This window comes from Platalea leucorodia (assembly GCF_965183815.1).
Source record: "Platalea leucorodia genome assembly, chromosome: 1".
In the NCBI taxonomy this organism is placed as follows: Eukaryota; Metazoa; Chordata; class Aves; order Pelecaniformes; family Threskiornithidae; genus Platalea; species Platalea leucorodia.
The window spans coordinates 68,013,508-68,026,064 of record NC_138823.1 but is presented as its reverse complement, the minus strand read 5'-3'; the positions used below and the strand labels follow the sequence as shown (position 1 = coordinate 68,026,064).

At 42.1% G+C, this 12,557-nt stretch overlaps 1 protein-coding gene across 1 annotated transcript in view; it reads left to right on the top strand.

Annotated features, from left to right (window-relative positions):
• Positions 1-526: 526 nt before the first annotated feature.
• The window catches only part of CTNNAL1 (catenin alpha like 1), a gene marked incomplete at its 5' end in the record, with an annotated part of 55,671 nt that continues 43,640 nt past the window's right edge, over positions 527-12,557 (top strand). Inside the window, one exon of the mRNA XM_082305599.1 lies at positions 527-652. Within this exon, the coding sequence (XP_082161725.1) occupies positions 527-652 (126 nt within the window). The remainder of the gene's footprint in view (positions 653-12,557) is intronic.

Here is a 12,557-nt window from a genome sequence, read left to right as displayed (position 1 = left end):
GTGTTTTGCCCTTCATTGGGAGGCTGCTAAGAGAAAAGCCGGTGGAGGTTAGTTTAAGACAGCTCGTCATGCCGCCCAGATGCTAGAAAGGAGGCGAATCGTGATTCCAACACTCCTGAAGGAGAGCGCGGCCGCCTGACTGACTCTCCCTTGCGTCCCTGACTTCCCGACTGGGACCACCCTTCCCCAGGCTCCCGCTAGCCGCTGCTGCTGAAGCCCAAGGCCGGTTACCGGCCGGGACACCCTGTTTCCTTGAGGGCCACCCGATCCCCCCCCCCCCACCTCAGCCACCGCCTGCTGCGGGGAGGAGAACGGGGAGAAGCGGGCGCTGTCCCTTTAAATCCCGTCCCGAGGGGCGTGGAAGGGGGCCGCGAGGGGGGCTGAGCGCGCGCGGGCGGGGGAGGGGGCGGAGCAGAGCGGAGCGGTGGGGGCCGCCGCCGCCGCCGGCGTACGAACGGCGGGAGCGGAGTTGGCCGGGAGGGAGCAGAGGGCGGTGGGGCGGGGGGTCCCGGTTGGGTTCTCCGCCATGGCCACGTCTCCGTGCAGCAGCAGCGGCGTCTCCTCCTCGTCCTCGTCGGGGTTGGGGGCCGACGCGGGGCTGGAGATCCGCACGCGCTCCGTGGAGCAGACGTTGGTGCCGTTGGTGTCGCAGGTAGAAATACCGCCGCGCGAGCCTGATCCCCCCACCCTCCACGCCAGCGGCCGAGCTCCGTCCCGGGCGGGAAGGGGGAGGCGGGACCCACGGCGGGGGGCCCGCCTCCCCCTTCCCGCCCGGGACGGAGCTCGGCCGCCGAAGTTTGGGCGCTGGGGTCGCGGCGCTTCGTACCCCCCGCCCCTCCGGCCGCTCGGGTGGGAGCGGTTTCTCTCAGCCGCTCCCCCTTCCTCGCCACCCGGGGCCGGGGTCCGGAGCGGGGGTGTGAGGGGACGCTGCTCTCCCGTCCCTCCCCCGAGAAAGGCGCCGAAGTTGCCCGCAAGGTCGCGGTGCCGTTGCGTAACGCCCGTGGCCCGAAGGCGCTGCGGGGCCGTCGGCGGTTTGAGCCCCGGGATGCCGCGGTCGGGGCGAGGGGGCCGGGGGGCGCCGCTGGGCGGCGGGACCCGTGCACGCCGCCCGCCCGAGTTTCCCCCCCCCCCCCCCCCCCGGCTTCCCCGGTCTCTCGCCTGATGGTTTTCCGCATGGGAGCGTTCTCCTTTTCTCACAGCTCGGTGCTGGTGAGAGCGGTCGGCTTGCAAGGGGATTTGGCGAAGCTTTGTGTTTTCGCGGTCTGGCCTGAGCGTTGCATTGATTGGAGCTCTTATCGCACCCGAGGATAGTACCCGCAGTTTAAGAAGTTAAATAATATGCAAACTGTGTCTTGTTGACCTCTTAAACGTGCCCCACACAGTGCTAAATGAGCATAAAAAAAATAAAAATCAGGCTTTCAAGTGGTCTGCTAAGTAATTATATGCCAACCACTTCGATGTTGGTTTTTTTTTTTTTCCTTAGATCTTTAGTTACAAAATTGGCGTTTATATACCAAATAAAATTTTTCTTTCTTGAAAATTAATGTATGAAAACAGCACAGTGTTTGCTGTATAGCATTGTTGTACTTTGAGCGCTGATTATTAAACTTAGCAAGTCAAAACCTATCTGTACAAAATCATTAAATGATGTGTAACAGCCATGCAAAAATAACTAGTTCTGGTGAGGTCGAGTTACGTTTATACCACTATAGCCCATCTGGAAACAAACTGTTGTAAGCCTTGTTTTGCATTTGTACAGCTGGGCTGCAGGAAGGGTTTGTGATGGGTAATTGTATTTCTGTACTTATCATGGTAATTTGTCTTTCTTTGTTTGAGGAAATCGCGGTCACTTCGAAGAAGCCCATAAAAGGGATTAAACCACTTGTTTCAAGGCTAAGTAAAATTAAAGTTCAGTGAATTTTCTACTCCTGAAACAGTTGAGAGAGATAAAATATGGAGGCTTTTAGGAAGCTTAAGAGCAAACAGAAACCCCTCCAATTGCAAAGGCTGAATTTAATTGCATATGTTAAATTCTTACTTTTAACAGAGTTCTGTGAAGATGTGCACATTCGTATTCCTCTGGAATACTCCTTAAAAACACTGGCCTTATTTCTCTGTGGATTCGTTGCACAAGTAATATGTCACATGATTTTTCATTGACCACACAACCTATGACTGCGTCTTCCAGAAGTGCTAAGCATCTTTCACACCCCCTGTATACAGTGTAAGGTGCCCGAGCATTTGTGAACAAACAGAGCTTACTCTTTTCCTGGTAAAGCGCTTCAGACTTCAGACGAGCTTGTTGAACTTGTTCCCTTGAAGTGTGAGCGCTGAGCTCCGTTCAGATTCAGGCTGAAGCTGCTGATGGTATCAGCGGTAGCTCCCGACACTTGCCTGATAAAATGCCCCACTTATTGTACTTGTTTATCAGTTCTGTCTGTATTGTTTCATCTAGATTGTTCCGTAGAGGTCTCACTGGCTGGCTTTGTTTGGGTATTTATGCAGAAAGGGTGTTTATAGAGTGCTTAATCTCAGGATTTGTTTTTATATTCTCCATAAGCTATGTATCAGCAGTAATGCTCAGGACTTAGTTTTTCTGCTTGTACGAAATACACTCGCAAAGGGATTTGTTCTTGCTGTGAAGTTAACTTCACAGTTTACCCCTTTGTTAAAAGCTGAGAAGCGCTATGTGATACTTGTATACTACTGAAAAAAAAAATAGTCAGAATGTTGCTACTGCTTTTCACTACTTATTTTAAGCTAAGAGGAGACAAAAGGTGCCTTGTCTGACAAACTCACTTTCAATCTTTCTTGTGGACCTAAATCTATTTTCTTCAAGAAAAAAAAAAAAAGGCTGCATTGATTCTTATTGAAACTCATGTACTGTATAGTACATCGTCCTAATTGATGTGTAATATTGTAAATGTGTGTTTGACTACTTGCTCTTACTCAGCAAATGTGAGGGTTATTTTTGTTTGATTATTTAATTTTTTTAATTGCACTTGGCAGCTTCGTTTTTCTTATATAGTATCAGAGTATATTTGCTGCCAGCAGTAGTATAAGATTCCTGTTTTCCCAGCAGGAGAAATTACGCTTAGAGTCATTACTGGATACGTTTATTGATACATTTGTTTTTAAAACTTACTATTTACAGAGTTAAACTAGTCTTCGTTTTCTCTAGATCTGTTCAGACCCTGACGTGGCCCTTTTCTAATAGTGCCACAAATGACAAAAGAAGATGGCAAATTTAAGCCACGGTATTAAGCATCTTTGCTAACACTTCTTTTTCACTATCTACATATCTGTACTGTGAAGAGAATCATTCTACAGTGTTGTGCAAAGCCTGTGGCATGCAGTTCAGAAAGTATGGCTTTTGGGGTCAAACCCCACAATTTTCTTTAGAACAAGTAGAATTCTCTTCTCCTGGATAGGTGTCTTTAGTTCAGTGTTCCACATGTAAATAGTACAGTGTTCTTTAAAATCTGGACATCTCCTTCACTGCTGCTACCCATTGCCAGTCTAATTATGTTGGGTTTGATTTTTTTAGGGAAAGTTTTTGGCAACACAAGTCAGGAAGGGTGTTCAGAGTGGTCAGTGCTGACTCATTTAATAACAAGTCATTTAAACAGTTGAGTAAAGGCAAAGACAGGGAAAAAGCACTTTCCAGGATGTGGCTCCACCAGCTACTTCCTCAGCTGCCATTATGTACCTGTTTGTGAGTCTAGCAGCAGTTGGGTATCTTCACAGCTGTAGGAGTCTGTCTGTCTGGATCTGTTCTGAGGAAGCACTCTGAGAAACTTCAGAATAGGTTTTTGTCAACCTTCACAGTCAGGTACTTGGGAAAAGTTCACTAAGAGAGAACTTTGAGCTCCGTCTGTGTATGTTCCTGAAAGAACAAAGTCAGTTTTCGTAGTTGAAGGTGACCTATCCTCCAACATCCTGAGTGTAGACCTCTGTGATTACAGCTAGATGCTCAACCTTCAGAAAGCCCATTTTGTCATAGGCACTTTGGAGAATGATTGCGTGCCCACATGTTACTGAACATGTTTTTCCAACCTTCTTGTTACAGGAGATCCTGTCAGAGGTTTTGGAATTGGGTTGACCTATATAGTCAAAATAAAAGCTTAAATAACTACAAAAAGCCCATGATACCAGTGTTTCTGAATTTTGCTATTGTCAGTCTTAGATTCTGAGTAAGTTAACAGTGGTACATGCCTTGAGGTGGATAAAACAAACCCGTTCTTTACTATGGTATTGTTTCCTTGCTTTCTCTGAGGCTAGCTAAAATAATTCACATTTCAGTAAACGTTAAATAGTTATATAACGTTACATAATGTTCTGCCAGTATTCTGTTTTTCCAGAAGTTTCTGGAGTTACGTATTAGAGCCCAAAGAAGAACCAACACCTGATATTTTCCCATTTATGTGGAAAGCTCACTGATGTGGTTTTTCAGACTGAAGGTATGACTTTAAAATAGTCGTACTGGATCAAGCTAGAGGTCTGTCTATAATCAGTGACTTTTTCTCTGGCTTTTTGGTCAATTACCAGTGGTGTCCCTCAGGGCCTGATACAGGGGCCAATATTATTTAACATTTTTACTAATGATCTGAACGTTGGGATGAGGGGCCAGCACATTCAACAGGCATTGGAACTCCCCTACAGTGAAGTGGGGAGAGTCTGATAGGCTGGAGGACAGGGCTGCTAGACAGAGGGACAGGTCGGAGAGACGATCTGATGGAAGCTTGTGAAGTCCAACAAAGGCAATAATACCAAGTCCTGCATCTGGGCTAGGATAACACCACACAACAGTACAGCCTGGGATCAGCTGTGTATAGAGAACGTTTGCAAGGAAAGACGCGGGGGGGGTCCTGGCGGACAAAGAGTTGAACAGGAGTCAGCAACGATGGCCAGCTGCACGCTGGGTTGTTAGCAGGAATGTAACCAGCAGGCTGCAGAAATGATTCTTCCCTTCTCGTTGGCACTTGTGAGACAGCATCTGGAGTACCACATCCAATTCTGTGCTCCCCAGTACAAGGGAAAACATTGACATAGTGGAGCGTGTGACATAAGCAGAGAGGTTGAAGGAAGCGGGTTTGTTGCATGTCAAGAAGAGAGGCGTAATGGTCAGCTAGGACCTAGCTTTCGTATAAGAAGCTAGGATGGTACTTTCCCATCTGTATCTCTTTAATCTGCAGTGATTTTTCATTTGGCCAATGGCAGAGTTTACTGTGGTCTACAGCTACCCACCTTATCGGCAGGTATGGAGAAGACAGACTGATCCCAGGCATGTATGGTGATAGGACAAGAAGCAGTGGACAGAAGTTGGAACATGAGAAAGTCCAATGAGATGTAAGAAAAGGCCTTTTCCAATGTAAAGGTGGTCAGATGCTGGACGAGGTGTGCAGAGCACCTATGGAGTCTGCAATTTTGGAGATGTTCAGAACTAATTGGACCAGGTCCTGAACAACACATTCTGACTGGACCTGATTTGGGCAGGGAGCTGGACTGGATAACCCTGGAAGTCCTCTTCATCATAAACAAGTCTGACTTTTCATGGAGGTATGTATTGTAATGAAAAGATCTTGCTGCTGAGGGGTAATGGTCAGCTAGGACCTAGCTTTCCTGTAGGAAGCTAGGATGGTACTTTCCTGTCTGTATCACTTTAATCTGCAGTGATTTTTTTTTTTTTGTTTGTTTGACATTTTGTTCCCTGGTCAGCGTTGCAAGATGTTTCTGCAATTCTGTAGTCAGATCTTATCTTTGCTGTCCTGAATAACTTAGGATCACCAGCAAATTTTCATCACTTTGTTACCCGCTCATCTCTCCTCCCTCTTGCTGATTATGTAGAATAATCCATGTCCCAGTGCAGGTTTCTGTGGAACTCCATTGGTCATCTCCCTCTATTAAAGTAAGCAGTCATTTACTTCTTGCCTTCCTTCATCTTCCTTCTCATCATTCTGTCTCTTAATGAGTTAAATATTCATACAAAGGGCCTTGTTTAATTTTTTTTCAGAGGCTTGCTTGGTGTCCTTTAAAACCTTTGGTATGGACTTTGTTTCTTAGTTTTCTTTCAGCAGAGTGTCTCCTCATCCATGTAATCAGTGATCTCTACAGAGAAATCTGGGTGTTTTGCGAGGCAGGAATTCTTTTAACAAGCACCACGATGAGTCTTTGCCAGTACATCATATTTATTTGGGTGTCCACTACTTTTGTTCTTCCTAATTTTTTTGTATTGATTTGCGATGTACAAGTATCGCGCAACCTCCATACATCAACTGTCAATCTAGTTTTAAAGCAGGAGATTGCATGAGAAAGTTGATATAATCTGTTGCATCTTTGAGTCCCTTGAAATCTTAGTGAATAACATCTAATGTTGGCAAGTTGTTCGGGTTCATTTTATCCAATATTTTCATAGCCTCTTCTGCAGTCACTTTGATTCCACATCACATAGCTACATTCTGGAGTAGGGATCACTTCACTTTCTTCTGTAGTTGAGCACAAATATGAATAGCTGCTCTGCTCTGTTCTTACTTTCTGTCAAAGGGATGGGGCAAAGCTGTGTTAAGGAAGTAACAGAGTATATCAGGGTTATAACTCCTGAAGAAATGGACTGTAATAGATGGTAAGCTAACGTATGCTTAGTGGAACTGATGTTATTCTCCATGGAACTGGACAAGCATGTTCTATCAAAGAGAGAGATTTAAGAGAAGTGTAGAACTGTAGACGTGGAGTTCAGTATGCTACTGTTCTGTGACATTTGTCTTTGAATTTTGTCTGTAGGCTAGCAGTGTCTTTGGGGAAGCTGTTTTGTGGTCTCGTCGGCTTGGAAGTACTCAGGTGACTGGAAACTACTAGGTTGCTCATGTTGTACCCAGTAGCAGCAGAACTCCGAACAGCAACTCGCATTCAGTTCTTCAATATACTTGTAGACGTGGACCTTAGTATGTCTTCTTACTGAAGGACATTTCCTCTGGATGTAGCAAAGGAGCTTCACAAGGCTTATTTTTGGGGGGATGTACGCGTGTGGTGCCAACACTGGCCAAAACCTGTGTAAGAGGTTTATATACGAAAAGTGACATACACACACAATACCTTTCAATGAGTGTTCATTTCTTCTAAACTTAATAGCTGCAAAACTAGTAATCTTGGGAATTATTCAGTCATGGATTTATCTTCATGTTTGTTTTTTTGTTTTGTTTTGTTTTTTTTTTTTTTGCTAACAGCTTTAAAGCAGGGAGTCCTATATTAAGTGCACTGTTAGACTTCAATCTTGATATCACTAGGTTTTTATTCTTGGAAGTCTACAAAAACGGTGGAGAAAAAACCCACCACGTTTTCCCTATCTGTTTTTCCTCCACATCATGCATCAATCTTGTATATAAGCTGGTTTGAATGTCTGTAGTCGTAGTATTGTATTGCAGTACAGGCTCGTTATATACTTACTTTTGAACTTGGTGTGAATCAAATGTGTTCTCTCTTTCTCCTTTAGAGACTAAATAGAAGTGTCTCTCATACTCTCTGGACAGCATTCATAAAATTAAGGAGTATGTGTAGTCTCGTTCCCTTCCTGAACTTCAGCATTCAGTCCAAGCTCCCATCCATTTCAGCTTATTTGCATTTCCCGTGCAGCAGATTCACTGAGAGATTTGTTCCAGCAAATCCCTTGGCTGCCTTTTTTCACTAGGCATTTTTTGGTACCTCTAGGTCTTTTTTCCTTTTCCCACCTCTAAGGTGCTAAAGGGTTCTTATATTGTTGGCTGTTCTTGCTCCAGTATGGTGCCAGGGCTTGCGGTTTGCCCCTTACGGCTCTTTTTGGAGGATGGGAAAATTTATTTTTGGAAAAAGTAGGCTAATCCATATTTGTCTTAAACTCATTGCTTTCTTCAGTGCATCTGAGGGAAAAAAAAAAAAATCTGAGTGCATTCCTTTCAAAATGGTTCTTGGGTACTACTCTTTATCCATCGGTACTTTAAAAATTCTGGTAACTTGCAAGGTTTGAGAAGCTGTTTCCCCCCTTTTCCAGGGTTTTCTTCTATGTGAATTAATTTGGTATGCACTTTAGACTTGAGACTTGGCACTACTGTTGAGTAATAAAATTATGAATTATGGCGTAGAAGCTTGCGTTGTAACTTGTACTGAGTGAAGCGAACCTCCTGCTAAACTCTTCTTATTTACATCCTGTACTGCAGAGAAACTGTGCCGTGGATGCAGAGGCATACGCATTAGCTGCTGTCGAGTCTGGAAGCATATGGTCTGCTGCCTGTGTACAGAGTTGTACCTCATTAGTTTCAATTAGTCACTAACTCACTGACTCTTCTCTGTTTGCTTCCGTAGGTATTGTGGGTTAAGTTGTGAGCTTGTGGTTTCTATCACGAATCTTCCACTCGATACAAATTCTTTTTCTGGAAAATGAAGCTTGCCGCAGCTCAACTGTTACTCAGCCTACACTTGGTACTCTGTGCCCCTAAAGGAGCCTGAACAGGAAAGTTCATCTTATGAGTTTGTCATCTGGCTGTAGATAATGTGATTACTTCAGTCATAGTATCAGTTGAATTTCTAGGCTGATGTGGTTGCAGGTTTCCCTTTACTGAGGCTAGTTTTTAATTGACAGCTATTTAGTCATTGAAGCTAGGTTGTTATGAAACAGTGAAAGGGAAATAGATAATAATTTACAGTTGTGGTTTATAAGGTATGCTGGGGAGCACAGGAGTACCTTAGAATATCCTAAATAGGTAAATGAAATTATTTTGTCGCATTGATAATTCATTATGTTAATATCAATAATGATATTCTGCTTTACAAGAAAAATTACACTTGAACATTTTATCACATGAGCAACAGTACTACCATGAAACAGCTGTGGTTTCAGGGTTGTTTGTTTTTTTTCTGTGAACCCTTGGATGGTGAAATTGGCTTTGGCTTTGAGTTAAACTTGGCTACTGCTTTATAACGTTCAGTACCTTAGTCTGATGTGATAAATGAGTCAGACTAACATTTCAAGTAGCTGAAGTAAGATGCCTCTTACTGACATAGCTGAAAATCAATTGCTCTTTTTCAATGGAATCTTATCTTTCAAATTTATGAGATCTGGTTAATGACTTTTCTATAGATTAAACGAATTTTTGTAGTTCTCCAGCAGAATGAGTATTAAATCAAAACTGCCTCACAGTGATCCTGCACAAAAAGAATTAGAACAGCTTTCTTGCTATTCAGCATTGTTAACAGATGGTTTTAGACAGATTAGGTAGGGAAATCCCCAAAGGATGAATTATGAATTAATGATTGCAAACAACTCTGATTAGTTTAGTAAAACTGCTGTATGCTACTATGAGCCTATGGCTTTCTGCATGGATTTATTTTGTTTATTAATTCATTGACAAAGCATAACCCTTGCTAGATAGAGCGTTAAATGATAATTTTTACTCATTGAGTTGTATTGCATTCCATCACTAGTCTTGTTTAAAGCTAGTGGAGTAAATGAGTAGTGATATAAACTCTAGTGCCAACTTGTAACTGTTAAGCTACTCTAGATACTGAATGGGATGATTTCTTGTTTTTATACATAAAATGAGTTCTGAAATGGTAAAATAACTCCTAAACACAAGTTACAAAAATGATGTGTGAGCAAATCCTAAGGTTCCTTCAGATGTATATGGAAAAATAAAAAATTATGCAGTTGCTTTTGTCTTAGAGAAACATTTTTGCAGTGACTTTTTGTATTAAGCAGAATAAATATAACCACTTATAACCACACAAATAATGTACTTTCAAATAACAGTAAAGTAAAACTGTGCTATAGTAACGTAATATTGTAAACATGTTTTTTAGGGTGGTGTTTTGGTTTGGTTTTTGTTTTTTATTCACAGGTGTCAAAAATGTTTAGAAGGGTAGTATTGTCCAAAGTTGCAAGTGCTTAACATGTAGGAGTTAGACCAATGTATGGAATGTTCCCTTTTAATTATCCAAGATTCTGTGTTGTATCTCAATGTTACATTTAAATATTCTTACATTTTCCAACTAAATGAGTTTTTGTTGCCCTTGAGCTCTTCAAGGAAGCAATCAGAAGAATATGCAAGCTCTTTAACGTAACTAAGATAATGGTTCCTGGATTATATGATGTTTTTGTTTTGTTTTACACTCCTTTAGGTGGATAGTAGTTGGATTTGCATAGCCTTTTCCAGAGCATACTGTACTTCTCTATTAATCCCTAGGGCAAATATGTGCTTTTCAAGATGAAATACCAGGTGTTGCTCTGAATTGAAGTGGCATGTCAAAATGCTGCTAAGGAAGCCTTCTCTAAAAAAGGCTGGAGGAACCCTCCTGTCTGCAACATGCAGCACAAGACGGATTGAATGGCTGGTATTCGTGCCAGTGAAGCTGCCTGTTTATGTGACTAACAAGCAACTTTTTCTGCATCTTCAGCGACCAATCCCTATTTGAATAGAAATAATTCTCAGTTGCAGGTTGTATCAGTGTTACATCCTTTATTACAATGTCTGAATTTTTAGTTTCGCAACAGTGGCTTTTTTTTCAATAAGCAGCTCAGAGCTGGCTCGGGCATTGTTTGCACAAGCAGTAGAAGGTTAGGCACATTAACAAAGGCAAGTTACGGAGGGAAGCCACGATAATCATTTGCCATTCAGTCTCTGGTTTTGAGGTTACCTGATCATGTTAGAAAATTGAGTTATTTCTGAGACTTGCATCTCTGGTGCTGAAAACATGTCTGCATCTGTTTTGACCACATCTGAAAGTATGCTTTAAACAATGAGCTTCCCTCTGAGTTGGTTTTGTTTACTTAGGCTCATGGCCAGGATTTCTAGGTGCAGAATGAAAAAGGGTAATAGCTTTGTTTATGAAATCTACCCATTTGGGTAAGAAGATACTGAACTGGAGAGCAGCAGCAGGGGAGAAGAATGTACTGGCTTGTACACCCCTAAAACCAATTACTGGGTCTATTAGCTTATGTTCTCTTTTTCTAGTGAGGTAGTTGTGCGTTGCAGCAAACTTCAAGAAAGCAGTTGACTTAGAAAGACAATTCACAATAAAAAGTGCACTAAAGGCCATTTTATTTTTGGATGTATTTTATGATAGGTAAACTCGTATTTTCTGATGTTCAGTACTCTTGTTGATGCAGGTGTCATACCATCAGAAGATGTTAAATTGGACTTTCAATTTGAAAAATTATTTTTGCCAACTTGTGTCAAGTTGCTCAAAGGTGCAAATTTCAGTTTGTGAGCTTCCATACATCTTTTCAAAAACAGAAGGAAGCTTGAATTTGAATTGTCTGAAAATGAAGATCTTTATCATTATCACTTATTTCTATAGAAATTCTGAAGACACCTTTTTTTGGAGGGAAGACAGGGCAGTCTTCTGACTTGTAAGGCATGTGACAATAAGAGTAAACAAGGTAGCTTTGATTGGTGGTCAAGCCTCACTGGGCATTCTCCAGTGATCCTTCTCCTCCTCTTCCGTGTGTGGAAAAAAGAAGGGAGGATGGCAGGAGTGCAGGTCAGTTTTCATGTACTTTTCTGCTTCATATCTGCAGATCACTAGGGACTCCTGATTTTAAGGAGTCTGTGAAAAGTGAACATTAAAAAGCAAGTGTTATCTCTCCTCTACAATAGTGTTACTATAGTAACATTATTAAAGTAATTCAAACCTCCACATAGTATCTAAGTATCCACAGGTTGCAAGAACTAGTCAGCTGTGTTCATTCCCTTCTTTCTCTGAAGTTCCTTTTCACAACAACTTGTAAAAAAAAAAGTTGGAAATAATTTAATCCCACTGAAAAAAAAAAAATATCTCTTAAGTTTCCAGAGTTTTCATTACTTTGAAAAAACCCACAAATCCCCAAACCCAAAATAACCCACACTGGAGGAAAAAAATTGGTGTCATCAAAGTACTACATCTCAATTGAACAAGTTAATCTGTATCACATTTTGGGTAATCATTTTCTCGATGGTGTTTGGTTTGGATCTTGAAATTTAAAGGGCCCTTGGTTTTCTAGGAATGCGTTCAGCACAAAGAAAGGGTATTCACTACTAAAGTATAGTCTTCCTTTCAGCTGAAACCTTTCTTTTGATCTCTTAACAATTCCAAGAATGTGTAACAAGTATATAGCAATAGTACTAATAATCCGAGGTGTGTGCTCGAATTTGAAGTTGTGTACTCTCATCTTTCCTGGCAGACTTTACAAAGAGTAGGTTTTGAAGCCTAGATCTGAAGGAGAAGAGGACTGTTCTCACCTCTTCCAAATAGTATTTTCTACCTGTTGAAGCTATTGTGCTTGTGAGAAGTGCACAATTAAATGTTGTGGTGTTATACAATGAAACGTATGATTTGCAGTTAACCAAAAATCTGGTTACAGCTGCAGCATAGCTAGTGTCTCATTTGCTTGGTTTATTCTCGTGCTTTTTTCTAGGCACCCATGTTTGGGTACTATAGGAGATAAGATACTAGGCTAGGTATACCAGTGATCCTGATTTGGTAGGACCATTCCTGTGTTGCTTGTCGGCTTCTACTTGTCGCTGCAGGTCCTGGCTTGTTCATTCTTCCTT